The 21,013-nt window shown below is 36.8% G+C and overlaps 1 protein-coding gene across 1 annotated transcript in view; it reads right to left on the reverse strand.

Annotated features, from left to right (window-relative positions):
* Positions 1-21,013, reverse strand: part of CSMD3 (CUB and Sushi multiple domains 3) — a 779,390-nt gene that overhangs the window by 112,685 nt on the left and 645,692 nt on the right. Inside the window, exons 35-38 of the mRNA XM_036436812.2 lie at positions 20,118-20,321; positions 13,244-13,368; positions 6,479-6,575; positions 1,290-1,394 (exon numbers count right to left, since the gene is read on the reverse strand). Of these exons, the coding sequence (XP_036292705.1) occupies positions 1,290-1,394; positions 6,479-6,575; positions 13,244-13,368; positions 20,118-20,321 (531 nt within the window). The remainder of the gene's footprint in view (positions 1-1,289; positions 1,395-6,478; positions 6,576-13,243; positions 13,369-20,117; positions 20,322-21,013) is intronic.

Below are 21,013 nucleotides of genomic sequence, written 5' to 3' on the forward strand. Positions count from 1 at the left end.
AGGATGTTCCTGTAGAAGCAGTGTGTTCCATTCCTTCACTACAATGGTGGAGTTGGTAGGTGGTCTCAGGCCAAACCATGAGGCTGGACAAAGGGTCAGTGGTGAATTTTTACGGCACATACTTAAAAATACATATTAATGCTGAACTGAAGGGTTTAGATGTAGATTCTCTGAGCACATCCAGGTGCACAAAGCTCCTGAGATGCGGTGTAGAACTTACAGAGCTCACGGGTGGACTCACCCATACGTGAGCTCTCCGCACCACACTGAGATGATCCTTACTGAAAAGAGCACACTGTTCCTAAACCAGAAGAGGGGGGTGCACAGAAAAATTAAAATCCCAGAAGAAACAGAACACATGAAAACAGGAGTGAATATCCAAAATGTATAAAGAACTCATACAACTCAAACCATGGACGCAGACAATAGTGTGGTGAAAGCCTGGGGTACGGTTTGGGGTGGAGGGAGGTCAATGGGAAAAAAGGGGAGGGGGGCGCATACATGGTCCAACAATAAAGGTATTAAAAAAAGAGAAATGGGCAGAATATCCATAAGACATTTTTCCAAAGAAAATATAAATGGCCAATAGGTAAATGAAAATATGCTCAACATCACTAATGATCAAACAAATGTAAATCAAAAGCAAGAGATGTCACCCAAAATCTGTTAGAATTACTATTATCAAAGCAAAAAAAAATGAACAAGTATTGATTAGAATGTGGCAAAAAGGGAACCCTCAAGTTCTGTTGATCAGAATGTAAATTTTTAGTCACCATAAAGGCCCCTCGAAAAATTAAAAATAGAAGTATAACATGGTCCAGTAGTACTACTTCTGGGTATAGATCCAAAGTGATTAAAAACAGGATCTCAAAGATATATCAGTTCTATATTAATTGCAGTTTTATTAATTGCCAATATATAGAAACACCTTAAGTGTCCACCTACATGAAGAAATGAAGATGTGTATTATATATATATATATATATATATAATGGAATATTATTAAAACCATGGACAAGAAGGATATCTTGACATTTGCAATAACATGGATGGAACTTCAGAGTGAAATAAACCAAAAAGAGAAGACAAATATTTTATGATCTCATTTACATGTATAATATCAAAAAGGAGAACTGGTAGGAACAATGAGTAGAATGTTGGTTCCAGGGGCTGAGCGGAGGGAGGAATGGAAAGTCACCATTCAACAAACTTAAGTTATGCAAGATGAGTAAATTCTAGACATCTGCTGTATTGTGCCTAAAGTTAATGCTACATGATATAATACTTACCTGTGTATTCAAGGTGAAATCCAGCAGCAGAAACACTGATGTCTGATTGAAAATTTAGATATAGATTGTTAGATGTACTATTCAAAAGATGAGGTATTGTTGTTCCTGAAATGATAATTTAAAAAGCAGGTCATCAAACACATAATAAATACTATAATAAAACTAAGTAAGCTAATTACTAATTTGCTAATAGGTTATCACTAAACTAGTGGCCTGGCACACAAATTCGTGCATATAGAAAGGAAGTTAACTAGAAGAAATATTTTAATATCACTATTTGCCTTTTCTCTATAATAGAAATGTCAGCTAAATTCATGATTGACAATGACAGATCAAAACACACGTGTGTGATTGGCACCTGCGAGAGCTTTATATATGTTGAGCATGTGCAAGTCAACTCAGCCTTTTAGATCATTCTACATTACTGCCTAAAAATAGATAGGAACAATGAGAGCTGGGAAAAGAGAGTAGTAAGTGTTATGATCACCTAAGATAATTTTTTTCAAATATATTTTTATTTATTTCAGAAATGAAGAGAGAGAGAGAGAGAAACATCAATGATGAGACGGAACCATCGGTCGGCTTCCTGCTGCATGCGCCACACCAGGGGCCAAGCTCACAACTCAGGCATGTGTCCCTGACCAGAATCGAATCTGGATCCCTTCAGTCTGCAGGCCAAGACTCCATCTACTGAGCCACACCAGCCAGGGCTAAAATTGATGTTTTGAATTTCGTGTGGACTTCAATATTCCATACACTTAATTTTAAAGTTTGCAGGTGATTATTATGGTATATTAACTTAAGGGTTCAGAGGATATATTCATTTCTTGCCCTTTAGTATAATATATTTTATATCAGGTCAAGTACCTTAATATTTCTTTTTAAAAAATATTTATTATTGAAAGTATTACAGATGTCCTTTTACCACCCCACCTCCCTCACTGATCCCCAACACTCCATGTTCACCCCCTCAGGCCTTCACCACACTTGTCTGTGTCTATCAGTTCTGTCTATACTAGTATATGCACATAAAATCTTTGTTTAATCTCTTCTTGCCCCTCCCCCCTATGAAATACAACAGTCTGTTGCATGCTTCAGTATCTCTCTGTCTATTTTGTTCATCAGTTTATTTTGCTTATTAGATCCCGCATATAAGTGAGATTGCGTGATACTTGTCTTTCTCTGACTGGCTTATTTCACCTTAGTCTATTATTCTCCAGGTCCCTCCATGCTATCTCAAAGGGTAATCCTTTTTTATAACTGCATAGTATTCCATGGTATACCATAGCTTTTTTTTATCCACTCATCTACTGAAGGGAACTTGGGCAGTTTCCAGATTTTAGCTATTGTAAATTGTGCAGCTTTGAACAGAGGGGTGCATACATTCTTTCTGGCTGGTGCTTAGGATTTCTTAGGCTATATTCCTGGAAGTGAGATCACTGAATCAAATGGCAGTTCCGTTTTTAATTTTTTGAGGAAACCCCATACTGTTTTCTGTAACAGTTGCACCAGTCTGCATTCCCACCAGCAGTGTACTAGGGTTCCTTTTTCTCCACATCCTTGCCAGCACATGTCATTTGTTGATGGCCATTCTGAAAGGTGTGAGGTGATACCTCATGATCATTTTAATTTGCATCTCTCTGATGATTAGTGACTTTGAGCAATTTTTTCATATTTCTCTTGGCCATCTGTTTGATGTTTCTGACACTCTGATAGCAAAGCTGATAGCATTCAAAAACTCCCAGATACGAGCTAGTGTTAGTTTTGTCTTTCAGTAAATGCATCATAATGATGTTCTTCTTCTTCTTTTTTTAAAAAAAAATGTATTTTATTGATTTTTTACAGAGAGGAAGGGAGAGAGATAGAGAGCTAGAAACGTCGATGAGAGAGAAACATCGACCAGCTGCCTCTTGCACACCCCCTACTGGGGATGTACCCGCAACCAACGTACATGCCCTTGACCGAAATCGAACCTGGGACCTTTCAGTCCGCAGACTGACGCTCTACCACTGAGCCAAACCAGTTTCGGCATGATGATGTTCTTCTAAACTTGTAAAGGAAATAAACTAGTTTATTCAATTGTTGAGTAAAAATATAAAATATCTGCTTAATATTTCTTGACTATTTAACATTGAAAAATAGTTAAAGATCCTCAAGGAGTTTCAAATGGCAAGCATAAATATGTGTCAATTGTATTTTTTAAGATAAAGTTCAAAAAGCATATCAGTCGATAGTATTAGAAATATTTTTGTTAAGTAACTATTATTTAATATTATAAGTAAATATTTTTGTTAGTTACTGTACACTTATTTTGCACAACTCTGTGGACCTTTATCACTGATTCTATATAGTTAAAGCCCAATATGCTAAGTGTCTAGTTGTCCAGTCAGCTGTTCAACCAATCAAAGCATAATATGCTAATGATATGCTAAGGCAACTCAACTACTCACTATGATGTGCACTTACCACCAGGGGCAGACACTCCGACGGGTAGGTTAGCTGCCAGATCTGGCTGATCAGGACTGAATGAGATAGGCAGGACATGCCCTGGAGCCCTCTCTTGGCCCCTCCCCAGCTGGCCAACCTCCTGTGTCCCTCCCTGGCCCCAATTGTGCATCAGTGGGGTCCTTCGGCCTAACCTGCATCCTCTTGCAATCTGGGACCCCTTGGGAGATATGGGAGAGTTGGTTTCAGCTTGAAGGTGGAATGACTGGTCACTAGCACACACACTGACCACCAGGGGGAAAGTGTTCAATGCAGGACCTGGCCCCCCTGGTGGTCAGTGTGTTCACACAGGAGGAACACCACTCAGCCAGAAGCCGGGCTCATGGCTGGCGAGTGCAGCAGCGGTGGCAGGAGCGTCTCCCGCCTCTGTGATGGTGGTGCTAAGGATGTTCGACTGCCAACTTATGCCAGCACCTCCCGGGGAGAGTGGGCCTAAGCTATCAGTCAGACATCCACCAAGGGCTCCCAGGCTGTGAGAGGGAAGCCCCCTTGAGTGCACACATTTTTTTGCACTGGTTCTCTAGCTCTTCTATAAGAGAAATCACAGTGAATTCATTACAGAACATATAAGTGCTTTTGATCTCAGCTCATAGTGTCCTAATTGAATCACTAAAGACAGAGATTAAAAAAAAACTCAAAAGCCCCTTGACCTGCCTTTCATCTTTTTGAGGATATGTAAGTTTTAGTCTCCGGCTCTGAAGTCACACCAGCTGTATTCCAGTCTCATTTGAACATTGTCTGTATAACCTTGGGCAACTTAATCTCTCTTAAGTTTCAATCCCCTATGAGGATGGCTAGAAAGACTAAATGAGGAAATGTGTGACAAACCTCACAAGAGCTAACACTCAGTCATTACGAGCATGTTATTGACCACTTTTTATCATCTTCATCTGTGTGTTCATTATTAATAATGTATTATACCTAATATATTATAAATAAATGTATACTCAAATTATATAAAAAAAATTTTCAGGAAAGATTCCTGTCTAAATATCTAAAATATATTTTATCAGGAAATCAAATCACTCCTATTCTAGATATTTCTTCTTTACTTTCCTCAATGGTGATGCTAAAAAAACTGGTTACAATACCCCATTTGAAAATCTATTAAATCCCTGGCCTGTGTGGCTCAGTTGATTGGGTGTCCTTTGATTGGTTGCTGGTTTGATTTCTGGTCAGGGCACCTGCCTGGGCTCTGAGTTCAGTCTCAGGTAGGAGGCAGCCAATTGATGTTTTGCTCTTACACTGATGTTTCTTTCTCTCTTTTCTTCTCCTCTAAAGACCAATAAAAATGTTAGGGGAAAAAAATAATATACATATATATACTAAAAACTTGAAACCATTCAAACTTATTTCAGTATATCTGAAATGTATAAGTTATATAGATTATGATTCTATTCCTGGTATAATCTATATACATAAAAGGCTAATATGCTTAGTGTCCCTCCCTCCATCCGTCTGACTGGTTGCTATGACTGGCACTGACCACCAGGGGAAGATGCTCAGTGCAGGAGCTGCTGAGCTGCAGTGTCTTGGCAGTGGTGGTTCAGGAGATGCACTCCCAAAACCAGAGAGAAAGAAGCCTGATTCCTCTCAGAGCCACACAATTCCACCTTCAGCTATGACATGGGCTATGTTGTTATAGGGGCACTATCAGCCTCAAATCTGGTTTAATGCACACTTGCATTTGAGTCCCACACCCTGTATGACAGCAACTTTGCAGAGTGATCTCTCACAGTCAGGGCCTCTTGGGAGATATCAGAGAGCCAGTTTTGGCCTGATCCCTGCAGGCAAAGCTTAGGGACTCCACCTGCTGGAAGGACCCTGCTCACTCCACAGACACCTTCTGAGCCACTGCACCACCCCAGGTGCGGCCTGCCGGAGAGGGACCATGGGCGGTTGGCCCCAGGGCATGTCCAGCCCGTCTTGCCCAGTCCCGCCCTGCCAGCCACCTTCTAATTCATTTCCTTTCAATGTGCACGAATTTGTATACCGGGCCACTAAAGTATAACTAAAATGAATGTAAAATATATAGTTTCAATTAAAATAAAATTTAATTTCACCTCTTATATGCTAAAAAAACAACAACAACAAACCACTAACTGTTAGATATTGAATAATTTTTTAAGTGTTAGTAATTTTTAAAACCGTCTAGTCAGTACATATGTATACATTAATTTCACATAATCTCATTTATTTAATAGAAATAAGTGTATATTTTCTTTATTGCCACTCAATAGTGCCTTGTAGCTTTGACCATGCTGTTACCCAGTCTCCATAATTATTTTAATGGCTGCAAAACATTCTACTATGCGCATATACCATAATTACCAGGAAATATCTTATATTTAAATATTATTGCTCTTTTTTTTAAGGCTAAGGGGCACAGCACACATATGATTGCTGAAGCACAACTGAAAATATTACCTTTAACATAAAAGCATCAATAAACACTTATACCATTACAATAAAAATATAGTAAGGTTTTAAACAGCTATTTCTATTTCATTATCTGTAATGCCTCACGAGCGTCTAACTTTGTGATTTAGTTCATTGCATATAGTTTATAAAAAGCAAATTAAATCCACCAAGTCAGGGTAGTAGGAAACACTTTTTAAAAAGAGAGAGGCTGTAAAATTACGAAGTGTAACTGCACTTTGCTTAGGCTCAGCTCTCTCATGTACCTGAATAACTCCCGAGTCTCGGAGCATTGTTGTCTGCCCCATCATAGAAGTCCAGAGAGTCCCAGTTATGTTCTGTAGCAAAGCTGACAACTTGTACCTGTGAGATAGTAATTGCTGTTAGGAACACGTACTTCTAACAAAATAGCTCAAAGCCTGGATCACACCACTTTGGCCCTTCTTAAGAGAAATTTAACAGGACTGAACATCGCCGTAATGGCACTGGCCCACACAAGCTTTCTGTCATAAGATAGGCCTAAGGGACATCTAGCAGCGTTCACTATGGTTATGACACTGTGTTTGTCACAACCTCAGACCACTCACTTCCTGAACAGCTTTGTGGGAATCTAATGTCCCAGTGTTAGGACGCCAATGCACGCTCCAAATGATTGGCTAACTTCTATGTTTTGGAGTCTAGATTCTTGCCACTGATTGAATTTTCCCATTCTCTTTAGCTATGAGGACACAACCAGAATTGTTGTCCATGAGTATGTAGGACCTTATATTGAAAACTGTCCTCAGATTAGCCTGGATACTTATATTTCCCTTTATTTCCATAACCTTTGTTCAAATTCCTGCCGTTTTTTTTTAGTTTTTTTTTAAAAATTCCCTATCAAAATTATTTTATTAGGTTAATTAAACAGCTGAATGATGATTCATTTTGTTCGGTACCCTTCTAGAAAATACTTCAAGTTTTAAATGAATTTTCCATACATCAAACAAAATTAACCATACATGAAGGTTTTAACGTTATTATCCCTGATGCACATGATTAATAGGTCTCAATATACACAACCAAAATGATACTTTGTGATTGATTTGTGTACATCTTTTATTTTATGAATGGAATGGTGATCAGTAAATCACTGTGGAAGTCCGTAAGTGTGATAAGGGAAATGGCTGGCGTGTGATTCTCTCGATGTCTTACATTTTATTTAAAGAACGAGCATGTGTTACTTCGATGCACTTCAGTTGGCACAGCTTGAGCCTTGCAAGAACCCACAGGACCCTCACAGCTGCGGATCCTACCTACCTTTCTCTTTGCTTATCACATATTGTAAAGCTTTGGGGCAGGGAAAGGAATAACCATGAAAATACATTTATTTTATTTAGCTAAAATATGTATACATGTGAGCATGACACATCCACTAAATAATTATAACAATCTCATTCATTAAAAATATCTAATCCACAAAACAGTCCATCACCATTCTTCCATTCAAGTGCATGCCAGTGTCCCCTTTCCAGGGGTGAGTGCCACCTGGCAGCACATGCGCTGCCTGAGGGACAGGCAGAGTGCCCACTGGCAAAGCTCCAGGACAGGAAGAGAACCAGAATTAAAGCCGCAGGATCGGAACATAAGGACCACCTCCTCCATCTATGATCAAGTCTATCTGAGTTTCCCTTCCCTTCCATTCAGGAAAAGCAAAGATCACATTCCACTTTAAAAGGCTTCCTGCAGGAATTGACATTTAAGGTAAGCTCAATGTACTGTGAGATCTTCCTCCAAAAAAAAATTTTTTATTCAGTTAGTAAAAATGTAGAGAAGTCAAAGCCCTGAGGTGGATTTAGTGAACCATTAATAATCCAATTTAGCCACAGTAGAGGGAATTTACATAAAAGGAAAGAGGCATGCAAAGTTTGGAAAAACAGAGAAAAGTTAGAGCAGAGCTTAGTGAATTAGTAAAGGTGACTTTAGAGTTAGAAGGCCTGCATTTGCAACTTCACGCTCGCTCTCTTCTGGAGCTTTTGCAAGCATCTCTAGGGTTTCATTGACATGTCACCCTGGGAGAACAGTGACGCACTATGCCTTAGATCACTTACATAAATCACTGTAATCAAGGTGCCTGATTCATAACTTTGCTGTAAAAATCAAATTACGTTTAGCTTAGGATAGTGCTCAGTTTATATTCACCAAAAATAATTAGGCGACTGAGGAGAGTATTACACCGAAGGTTTTAGAAGGGAGTCGAGGGGACATAACCAAGACTGTGCTTTGGAGTACCACACTGGGTGAAGGAAATAAAGGCGAAAAGACAATTTTCATATCTATTGTGGTAGCCTGTGTGAGAAGCAATGAAATACTAAAATAGGATGGAGGCAGGAACAGTAGAAAGAGTTACCCAGTTGTCACATGTGTTAAGATAGGGAAAGTTATTAGATTCTGTATGATTTCAACAGGGAAAGAAAATGGAAAAGAAAAGAAAAAAAAAACCCAAACATTTAAAAGTAATTTATCTTTTTCTTCCTTACTCATTGAGATCAGGTTGGTGGTAAGAACAAAATTGTAGAAATCTCCAGAAAAACCTATTACCTTGGTGAGAGGAAGAAAATACATTTCATTCTGGTTCTAGGTACATGCGCACGGCAGACTAAGTAATGCTCCCAAAGATATTAAGTCTACATCACCAGAGCTTGGGAATACTGCCTTATTCAGAAAAATATTCTTCCACATTTGATTAAACGAAGGATCCTGAGAGAAGGAGACGGTCCTGGATGATACTGGTGAGCCCTGCATGTGATCTAGCTGATTGATCTATTAATAAGAAGTATGTCCAGGGAGATTAGACCCAGACAGAAGAGGAGAAGGCAATGTGAACACTGAGGCAGAACTTGGAGGGATGTAACCAGACACCAAGGAATGCAGGCAGCCAGAGGAAATCGGAAAAGGCAAGGGGAAGATGCGGAGGCCAGGGCAGAGGGAGAGCGGAGGCTCTCCACTCTAAGCACAGGGTTTCAGCGCATTTAAATTGACTTATGGCTTTTGGCCTCCAGCACTGTGAAAGAATACATTTACATCATTTTAAGCTACCAAATTCATGGTAATTTGTTGCAGCAGCCACAGAAGATTAATACAATTTGCTACTATGATTCTGGGCATATCATAAATGCCAGTTGGCATAATAAAGGGTGTAGAAGACACAAGTACAATGAATGAGGACAACTATGACAAAAACAAAACAAAAACAAAAACAAAAAACAAAGAAGAGTCAAGTAAAAGATATAAAAAGAAGGAGCAACTGACTCAGTGCTTGGAAGCACTTTGTATTAGGAGTCATCCACCATGGACACTTTTTTAAGGTAATGAATTAGCAATTATTAAAGCCAGATATCCCTCATATAGATATGCAAATCCCATTCGGCTTTGTGTGAAATATTATATTAATGGTTATTATTTCATAAATTGAGGCAATTAAGTAACCAATATGTTTTTCTGTGGCTCATTACATAAAAACTGCACTTTGCTTCGTAACTCTGTTACTGTTGAATGTAGTCCTTTTGGAATTCTCCCTTCCATATACTTTGCTAAAATGAACAGGCAAACAAATGAATGAATATCCTTCTTCCCCCAAAACTTCACACGCAATATTAACAGAAAAATTTGATCTCTTCGTTGAGGTTATTTCCAAAGGATGCTCAGCATTTCACATGGTTCTTCTCTTCTTTCCACAAGTGGTCATCCCATTTCATCTCACTAAGATTTACTGGAAATTCATAACATTCCTTATTCATGCATAAATTCATTCCAACAGAGTAAAATAAAGGCAGCAGTATTTTATACCTGGTGTACTAGCCAGGTGGCTTTAAGGTGAAGTTCAAATATGTTATGTATTACATATGTCTGGGTATATGCAACTGTTACAGAATTTCCTATGACTTAGTGATATATCTAAAATTAGCACACTTACAAGAGGTTAATTAGGGGGAAAAAAGTGCTTGGTAGTCTTTTAGAGAATTTAAAATTATAAGTTCAATATGCTTCACACTCTATAAGTTTGATAAATGCTCTGCTAAATTTGAAACTGTTTTCCAAAGTGCAATCATTAAACCAAATGCTTTCTCAGTAATTTTATAGTGTCATTTATGTGTGTCCAATTTTGAATAGTGTTTGACTAGAACAAGTGATATATAGCATACTTTTTCTGCAAATTCTTTTTTTTTTTTTTTAATCCTCACCAGAGGATTTTTTTCCATTGACTTTTAGAGAGAATGGGAGAGGGAAAGACAGAGAAAAATATTGATGTGAGAGAAACACATCAATTGGTTGCTTCCTGCACATGTCCTGACAAGGGCCTAGGCCAGGGAGGAGCCTGTAACAGAGATATGTTCCCTTGATTGGAATCAAACCCGGGACCCTTCAGTCTGCAGGCTGGTGCTCTATCTACTGAGCCAAACCTGCTAGGGCTGCAGATTTCTTATTAGTTCATCATATAGTGTTAGCTCCTTAAAATAATCCCAAACTTCACTGATTGGATAGGTATTCACTGGTTTATTTTCAAAATAGCACTATGCTATCTGCTATAACAGACCTGATTCATAAACTCCTGAGCTTACAAATATTATAACTAATAGCAGTAAAACAGGATAAGTGTTTTTGACAATGAAAATACAGGAATCTATGAGAACGTATGGCATGGGGACTTAATCTTGCCTTAAGTTCATGGCAGGTCTTCCACAGAAATGGTTTCTTAGTTGAGACATACAAATAATGATTATAAGTAGCCAAGGAAAAGGAGATTGTGGAGTGTGTTTCGGGCAGAGGGAGAGAGGCCCGCACAAAAGCCCAGAGGCAAAAGAGAGCTAGGTTTTCATAAAGAACTAAAATCATGTCAATGGAATAGGCAAGGAATAGACACAAAGCACAAAGGAGTAATCAACTGTGTCAAGGAGTTAAGGACATAAGGGACAGGCAATCCAGGTATTGCAAGCAGGGAGCAATAGTATTAGATTTATATTTTTAGAAGGTTACTCTATTTGTCCTCTGGGGAGTAGACTGACAGAGAATAAGAACCCGGGACAGGGATGATGGCTATCAAACCTTAAGGGATAGAAGTCTAAATGGAAAGAAATAGACTTACTCTAATTTGGAGAAGACAGGCTGACAGTGTACTGTGAAGAGTAGACAGAGAAGACCCATCAAGATTTCTGGCTTGTGCAACTGAATAGATTTAGAACTCATTCTGAGACAAAGCACACTGGGAAAAAAAAATCCCCCATTTTAAGAAAAAAGTAACGAAGTCAGTTTTGAACAGGATGAATTGGAGATGCCAGCAAGAAGTGTAACATAAAAATTCCAGTTGGACAGTTGTTTGGGGCAAAAGTAGGTTTACAGTTGTGCGTACACAAAAGTTTGTCCTTGTATTATTATTTATCAATTACCATATTATTTTCCATATGAACAACTGTAAACCTACTTTTGCCACACTTTGTACAGCATACAGCTTAGGTAAAAGATTTCGGTTAGATATTTAAGTTTTGAAATCATCTTTTATTCAGTCCTATATTTTTTTAAAAAATGTTTTTTGGGCACATGGTGCAATATACAGATCTTGTAACATAGAAACCCACTTCTGAAACCTATGTGTTCATCTTGACCAGTGTCACCTCCATGCATTTCATTTAAAAAACGTCTTCTGGTTGTCTATTGTGATTCAGGTCCCAGGCATCAGCACAGAAGGACAGCAGAGGATATAGATCCAAACAAGGTGGCGGAGAGAGTGGTGTAAGGGGCACACATTGGAGGCATTGAAGAGGAAGAGGAGGCCCTGTCCCTAGATGTCCAAGCAGGAGCTATAATTATAGGAAACAAAACAAAGTCCTGTAGAGCCCTGGTGCAATGGCAACTAAGAAAAGGGTTTTAGCGTGAGGGGAAAATCCCAGGACAGAATGTTACCCACAGAATAAGCAGGAGGAGCAACACGATGGATTCAATGAGATGGTCCTTGGCGATTACTGTGCAAGTGGCTCAGTTAGGGCAGTGGGTGCTGCAGCCACATTGCAGGGACTAGAAGGAAAATGCCAGTGTGTTCATTATTTTAGGATGAGATAGAAATGGACAAGATGATGTGAACACAAAAGATGCTTCAGATTAATCTTCAGAGTTAGATGATGTAGTAAATGTTTTATGAAGATTCTAAACATATTCTCATTTCAGATTCCCTGTTCCAAAATTATCTTTTCCTAAAATCCTTGTTAATTTTACTGCTAATAAGATAGGGTTGATTGGTTATCTCCAATTTTATAAATTGGCCATAAAGTAGTAGCACTGTTAATGGGAATGTAAGGTTATATCTACAACCCTTTGATTTTTAATACCCTTAAAAAGACTGAACATCTACATTTTATGTTTTCTCATTAGTTTTATGACATATTTTACTCCTTACATAAGTCAAGTAATTTTTTGAATTTTCTAAAATATTATAAAGGTAAATCCAAAAATAGTAAATCTTTTGCTATTGCTCAGTACATGGCTCAGAAATAGAGATGGTTGCAATTTTGACCAATAGCATGGGGAGAAAGTCTGCCGGCAGGTTTCTTGAAAAGTGATCTTAACTGTAAAGGCACAGAAGACAGACACATTGGACGCTGGGCATCGGGCATTGCTAGGCTTAGAGCTGTTCCAGCCATCTCAGGGCCATGGGAAAGGAAGCCCGGGAACTAAGCCAACAGGCTAAGGATGGCAGAGCAGAGAGATGGAACACACCTGGTAAAGAATGGTACAACTGAACCTTTAAAATAAAAAACCCTTGAATTACCTTACCCCAAGATTACATATTATGTGGAGTAATACATTTTTCTTATTGTTTTTGCCATTTTGCATTGTCCTTCTGTTACTTGTAGGTGAAAATTAATAATAAGTACCTTTCCAATAAATTTAACCATGTCAGTCAAAAGGCTATTCCTTTAGTAATAATGGATATCGTATTATCTCTGAAAAGATTAATTCCAAATACACAATAAAAAGAAGAAAATTTTAAATATCCTTACTTGGATGCCAGCTCCCTCTGGCACTGTGATCTTCCATACACAATTCAGGTTGTTGTCATAAGGCTCGGGGTACCCAGGAGACAGAATTGTCCCTTTGCGCTTAGTTAAAATTCCTCCACAAGGCACTAAGAAGCAAAGCAGTCCAAGTGAGGAAGTTAATGCTGATGCAGAAGACTGAAATAAGACTAAAGGTCAGAGCTAATATCTTGGGCAGATGCTAGACTTGACAGTACAACCAAATCATGCTGTTTTTAAAAGTTCTCAAGAACAATAAACAATAAATCTTCCTATATCACAAACACTTTTAGAATTAATAGGGCACATTAATGGATAATCTTGCAATTCCACATCTAAAATAATATAATTAACTCAATGATAAGCGTGCCATTTATAGTACATAACTAAAAATATATGGTATGTTGACACATTCACATTAAAAGATTTTCACATCTAGATACAAAATTTTTGAATATTTTATATTTGTTACCTTTCCCTTCATGCATCCTATGAGAAGTAATAGCATCCTTTGAGGCATGATGATAAGAATTATGTTATCGTTGTAACATTTATAAAGAGCTTACTATTTGCCAGACAGTCTTATAAGCACTTTATATATTTTAACTCATTAAAACCTCCCAACAATGCACTGAGATATGAGTGCATATACTCCCCATTTAACAGCTGAGGGCACAGAGTCATGAAAAGATTAAATAAGGTGTCCAACACCACAGAGTTAACAAGAAGAAGCTGGGATTTGAATCCTGGTAGTTGGACTCTAAATTCCATGTTCTTCAGTGAAAGGAACATACTCGGTATGGCAGTGCCAGTCTCGTTGTTGCCAGAACAACAATTATATAAAAGAAGAAGTATATGGACCTGCTCTAAAGTTAAAAAAAAAAAAAGTTCCTATTAAAGGTATTAATTTTAAAGCAAATTTCTCATACAACTAGTAGTATCAGCTTGATTCGGGGCATGTCCTAATTTACAATTTTAAGTGCAGTGTGATGTTGGGAATGTTCCTTAAAACTCTCTGAAACTCAGATTCTTGTCTGTGAAATGGACAAGGTAGTATAATTATTTCCAAAAGGCTTTTATGAAAATATAGCATGATAGTTTATGTAAATAAGTTCGCATATTACTTGGAAGACAGGAAGAAGTCAATAAATCATATTTCCTTTTGCAACTATAATTATTTTTTAATGATTTTCTTGATTTTTTGAGAGAGGAATGGAGAGGGGTGGGAGAAAGAGATAGAGAGAGAGAGAATCAAGTCCACAACCAGGCATGTGACCTGACTGGGAATCCAATGGGTGACCTTTTGATGCATGGACAACTCTAAACCAACTGAGCAGGGTCCAACTATTATTATGTTATGTACCAATGACATTGTTATCCTAGGGCACATGTGTCAAACACAAGGCCCGCGGGCCAAATCCTTCCCGCCAGGCCTTGCAATGTGGCCCGCACCGCACTGTCATCACTGCACTCCGCTGCGTTTCCATCACAATGACAGTTTATGACTGTTCAGTAAACCATTTGGCCCATGATTTAGGCTGGATTTTAGATTTTGGCCCCTTCTCTGAATGAGTTCGACACCCCTATCCTAGGGCATTTGTCCAAGTGTGGCTCTAATGGTGTGATATCAAAATACATATTTTGTAATATTTTTTACAAAGTTAATAGTACAGTACAGTGCCACTGCCAAAGTCAAATGCAAAAACCTAGGGTAATTACTCAAAAGAGTGCTGGCCGATGTTTTCTTTTCTTTCTTTTTTTCTTTTTCTTTTTCTTTTTTTTTTTTTTTAATAGTGTTGATGTTGATTTTAAATGAGATAATGCTTAACAGTGTATGTACTTCATACAAATGTTGGGTAGATGGATGAATCAATGAATGAGGGTTCAGATCCTGTTTATATTTCTTCATCTATACCTTTCACACTGTAAGGAAAGATGATATAGATAGGTGTTGTCATGGAGCCAATGCAAATAAATAGTTCTTTCAGAGTCTCTAAAGCACTTGGAAAAAAACAAATCCAGATAAAGGTAATGAATAAGCAGCTGATTAAAGACTCTGTGCCTAAGGCTAGTAAGTGGCAGGTTCAGGGACTTTTCAAAAGAGACTTCCCACTACAAACACGTATGCCTAAGGCCATATATTACCAGAGCTATTAGTGGCTGCAGGGGGTTATTTGAATCACAGAGGCTCAGAGAACTTGAGGTTTTATAAGCCTAAATTTTTTTAAAAATCTGAAGCATAAAGGTCAAATTTGGAAGATGAAAACTCAGTCCTCAACATAGTTTTCAATTTTAAATTTGTTCCACGTCCAGTGTTCTTAGCAAAATATTACTGTGCTGTATTGCAATTTACCTGAGAATGGCTTGATATAACAGATTTGTATAAGATTATTAAATTTTATTTATAGACTATTATTTACACGTATGTATCCCCTAAGTTAGTACCTGACCACTTTAACTGTAAGCACAGCTTGCGTAACATGCCTAATGGGGCTGCTTTCCAGTCAACAATTTAATTCCAGTATGTCAGTTTAAGCAATATTACAAGACTGTTTATTGTGTCTTACTCTGGCAGAATAAAAAAGAAGTGCTGATAGCAGTAATGCAAACTGTGAAACTAAAACAATACAATTGAGATGGAAATCATTAAAAACATACAAAACTATTTTATTTTCATTTCAATTGAATGTTCATTTGGCTTAAGCTGTTAACTGGAGCATTCACTGAACAGTAAAAGCTGAGAAAATACAATAATTATGCATAAAATCCTGACAATAAATTGTCAAATATTATATCTACACTGTGAAGTATAGATAGAGAATTTTTTCTCTCTCAGAATAAAATTACACATACAATGTATAAATCTATTGTTTGTGTTTTAACGGGGTACTAGAGGCCCAGTGCATTATTCATGCATGGATGGGGCCCAGCCAGCCCACCCCAATATGGGCCGATTGGGCCAGGCTGGCTGGGGGAGGGGTTGTGGGCAGTTGGCAGGCCTCCTAGGGGGAGGGTCTGAGGGCGGTTGGCTGGCGGCCCCAGATTTCTGGTGGAACACCTGGTGGTGGGGAGAATTTGCATATTAGTCTTTCATGCTATAGGATCTTTCCTAGGGATTCTCAGAGGAGCATGAAACTTAAGATGGCTTGTAAAGGTCTAAGAAAGCAAAGAGAACAAAAACATCACCATGTGATAAAAGGCTGAAATTAAAAAGCATGGGCTCTGGGGGAATAAAAAGAGGGAGACATCTGTGATACTTCAAACAATAAAGATAAATTTAAAAAAAAACATACAAAACAAACAAAAAACAACCCAGGGACCCTGGACTCAAGAAGTTGGCCAATTGTTCTGAGGAGTCAGAGAGAAGCTAGGTAGCTAGGGGTGGGACCACAGGAAGGGAAAACAGAACCAGGAACCCAGCAAGGTGGAGTTACTAAGGCACCCCACTGGGCAGGGTAGGAAGGGTGCATGCAAAATGGCATAAACTTTAAAAAGGACCAATCAGGAGCTAGCAAGGCTGTCTCCACCCCCAAATTAAAAGTGCTTCCTCTGGCTCTCTTCTCCCCGGCACACAATGGGTAACTGACCTTCCTGTGGTGGGAAGCACATGGCTTATGGCAGTGTGGACCTCCACATGTGGACTAATTGACTTTAATTCCCATGGATACTCTCAATAAACTTTGGCTCCACTAACTGTTTTTTGTCTTCGATTTCATTCATCGATTTCACAAGATAATGAACTCAGACTCAAACATCCCATATTTTGGTTTTAATTTGAACTCAACAAAAATTCAGAAAATAACGGTTCTTTGTTAAAATCCAATCATTAAACTAATGTGTATTGAACACTTATTATGTGCCAGACAGATCCTCTCTCAGTTGAGTAGAAAAACAATATAGTGGCAGGGGAGAGGTCAAGAAGATTAAACAAAATTTAAAAACTATATAATATGGTGGGTTGTTGCTGTAAAAGAAAAGCAGGGTAAGGATGAAGAGAACAAATGGAGGATAGACATCAGAATATTATTTTAGATTATCCAAGGAAAATATCGAAATAATTCAGTAGACCCAAAAGAAACCTCAAGGATGCATGCACCAAGGAAAAGAAATACAAAGTTCAATGTTTTATTCATTAACAGTTATTGAAAATGAACACAAATTATAGCTAATGCTTTAATAGCAATCTATGATAACTCTATACTCAACTCATATTTGAATCTTTAAGACATAAGCCTTTTCTCTTTTGAATATTTTAAGACAACCAATTTTGGTCAGAATATTTGAATCTAAAAATATTTATAGTTAAAGAATAGAAATGCAAAGTATATTTTCACTTATGGAAATATGAGCAGTTGGACCAAATGGTAAAACCTAAGCTGAGCCATCATCTAACTGTCATTTAGAATCATCGCCTTTCTACTTCTTGTCTCACACAAGCCCCCTATGTCCTTCTGTTAGTATTCCGTTTTCTATAGGGTGGAATATTTTTTAAGTGGTATAAGGTAATATGTCCTTTTCATGTGATCTTGTCAGGAAATAGAAGTTATCTGATACAATTTCTATCTCTATGTATGCATTTTCAAACCAATAAAAAAATGAAAGGTGGTCTGCTCTATGTTTAAAGTCGCTCTACAGATGCAGTTGGCAAGTTTTTCAAAAAGCCCAGGGACCTACAAAGAAGTGGGTTTTTGCCAGAGAGATTGTAATAGCTCCTTGATATGTAATCTGTGGCCAAAACCATCTAGACAGAGGACAGTACATTAGTATTTTAATGTCAGCCACAGATTTGCATAATCTTTCCTGACTGGTATAAGCGCCTTGCCTAGATGAATCCATTACTGAACACTAAAAAAATTATTCAATGATGTAAAAAAAAAAATTCTTTTATTTACATGTAATTTTACTTCTGATGGCAAAACCTATGGGATTGGCAACTGGATGTTTGACACATAAAAAACTTAATAATCATCATATAGGAGTTTCACTCTAAACAAAAATAGTTTATGCTTTAAAAATTTAGGGTCTTTATTCTCTACCTGCACCTTCCAAAATATTATTATTTTCTTTCCTCATCCTAAAATATTCTTTCACTTTCTTTTTCTCTTTTCTTTAATATCAGCTTATTTCTCCCCTTTATTTTCTTCCTCATTCTACTCCTATTTCATCATCATAGCTTCATGCATAAAAGAAATTTCCTTAGATAATGTAATGTTTAAATTTTGCAGGATTAGAAAAACACAGAGTGCAAACTATTAGTTAAATGTATATTTTCAAGGCCAATTAGAATTGTAGTGATCATTATTTTAATTTTAACCTTATTTTTAACCCTTGCAAACAATGAAAACAAACCAAATATAATTATATGCATATTTAAAAAAAATCCTCTTTAACTATATGTTCTTTTTAATAAATACACACACACACACACACACACACACACACACACACACACACACATATATATATATATATTTAATTTAATTTTTACAGAGAGGAAGCGAGAGGGAGAGTTAGAAAAATTAATAAGAGAGAACATTGATCAGCTGCCTCCTGCACATTCCCTACTGGGGATGTGCCCACAACCAAGGTACATGCCCTTGACTAGAACTGAACCTGGAACCCTTCAGTCCGCAGGCAGATGCTGATTCCACTGAGCCAAACCAGCCAGGGCTAACTATTTGTTCTTGAATGCAACAACTGATGGAAAGAAATTTCTGTCTCTCTAAAGAGCTTATTGTAACAAATAATTATTATAATTCTAAAAAAAATTGTCATGGTATTTTCTCAAAAATTTTAAGTGTCAAGGATAATACTGCATTCAGGGAATGCCAAATTAGAGAATTGGAAAGAATGTTACAGATACCATGCTTTAGCCCTTTCCAAGATGCAAAATCTTATGTAAAACATAGTAAATTTTAAATATAACTTTAAAGTATTAGTAAATCAACCTATCAACAAATAAAAATCAATAATATCAAATACTTTATCAACACAGCATATAAATTATATACTTCAGATCTAATACCTTTAGAATCTATGGTGGAGGATTTGGCAACAACAAAAAAACTTAATTTTAGAATACATACTAGGTTCCAAGAACTCTGCCAAGGCTTTAAATCATTTAATAGCCACAATAAACCTAAGAAAGTCAGTCCTCTTATTATTTTTTTTATCCATATGGAAATCAAGAATCAGATTATGTAAATTTTCCAGGATTATGTAGTAACTCACTGCTCTTCAGTGTTACAATAAAAGTCCAGACTGTTACCCAAGACTTAATTAACCCTATTCTAAGAACCTAGTACACTTCCCCATTGTTAAGATTTTATTCAGCTTTACATGATTCTTTACAACTTTACCCCATTAATTAGGATATTAACATAAGTATACAAACAGATATTTTAAAGAATAACTCACAGTTTTACATTTCAGTACCTATACTGCATATGTAGCTACTTTAATAAGCTGCTATGAGCTTTAAAAGACATGCAAATTCTTTACATATTGGCATAGAATTCTTTGCATAAACTTTTTAAAATGAAAAATAATATTTATTTCAATAATCCCTCATTAGGAACATTCAAATACTATTATTGGAAATATGAGGTACATTTTATCCATATAAGTCAATAAGTGAGGAAACGTACCAGCTCATTCAAAACAAACTATTTTTCATTGATTGTAGCACACCTCAATTGCATCAAATATTCACTCTAACTTGCAAATTTAAGTACATTATAACTAATAAATAATGAAAAAGCAATGTCTAAGATATGAAACAGAAATACTAAAAGATACACGATAACTAATTTTGATATAAAGTATGTACAATGACAAAGCATAGAAATTTGCTACTCACCAATACAAGTGGGTAAGGAGTCATTCCACTGGGCCAAAGAATTGGGCACTGTGTCACACCTAATTGCAATGGAACCATGGAGAATATATCCTGGGTTGCATTCAAAAAGAACCAATGAACCAACAGCAAATTCATTGCCAATCCTTCTTCCGAATCTTGGTTCAGGCACAGAACTGCACTGTGTAGAACTTGTTCTAGGAACAGCTGCATACAAACAATTACTGATTTTAATTTCTACTTGGGAGAGAAATACAGACTTCAAAACATAGCTTTTTAAGATTTCAAAGAAATCTCTACCCTTTATCAAAACTTCAATTAAAAATTTGAATACATTTCTAAAAGTTTTAAAACACAGAATACAACTTAAAATGAATATTGTTATCAAAGATCTTTTAGTTAAAAATATTTTGCTTCATTCCTTTAAACATCAACTAAATTATTTTTCTATTTTTTTTGTTTCACCAAACTCTTATTTTTATAGCAAAGTAGTATGAGTAATATATATTTCAATTTTGGGGGTGATAACTGAATGATATATATTTTTTCTTTTTAAACTGGTATACTGAGGTCCAAAAATACATGCCAGATTACATGAAGTAATGTAACAATTTTATTCATTAGTTGTTTCTTAAAAACATAGATTTTAAAAAGGAAATAAAATACTATTAATTCCATAGCATGTTTACAAACTAGTGCTCAAAACATATTATTGATGAATACTATAACTACATTCAGACTAAGCAGAAGTCAGACAGATTAACAACAATAGAAGTTTATCTTTTAGTAATCGTACAACATCAAATGTGAAATTGCTCGTAGAATTATATTCTTTAATTTTGAGGGTGTTTTTTTGTTTTGTTTTATTTTTTGGTTTAGTAAAATAGAATGATAACAGG

Source organism: Pipistrellus kuhlii, unplaced genomic scaffold (genome assembly GCF_014108245.1).
Source record: "Pipistrellus kuhlii isolate mPipKuh1 unplaced genomic scaffold, mPipKuh1.p scaffold_m20_p_14, whole genome shotgun sequence".
Classification (NCBI taxonomy): domain Eukaryota; kingdom Metazoa; phylum Chordata; class Mammalia; order Chiroptera; family Vespertilionidae; genus Pipistrellus; species Pipistrellus kuhlii.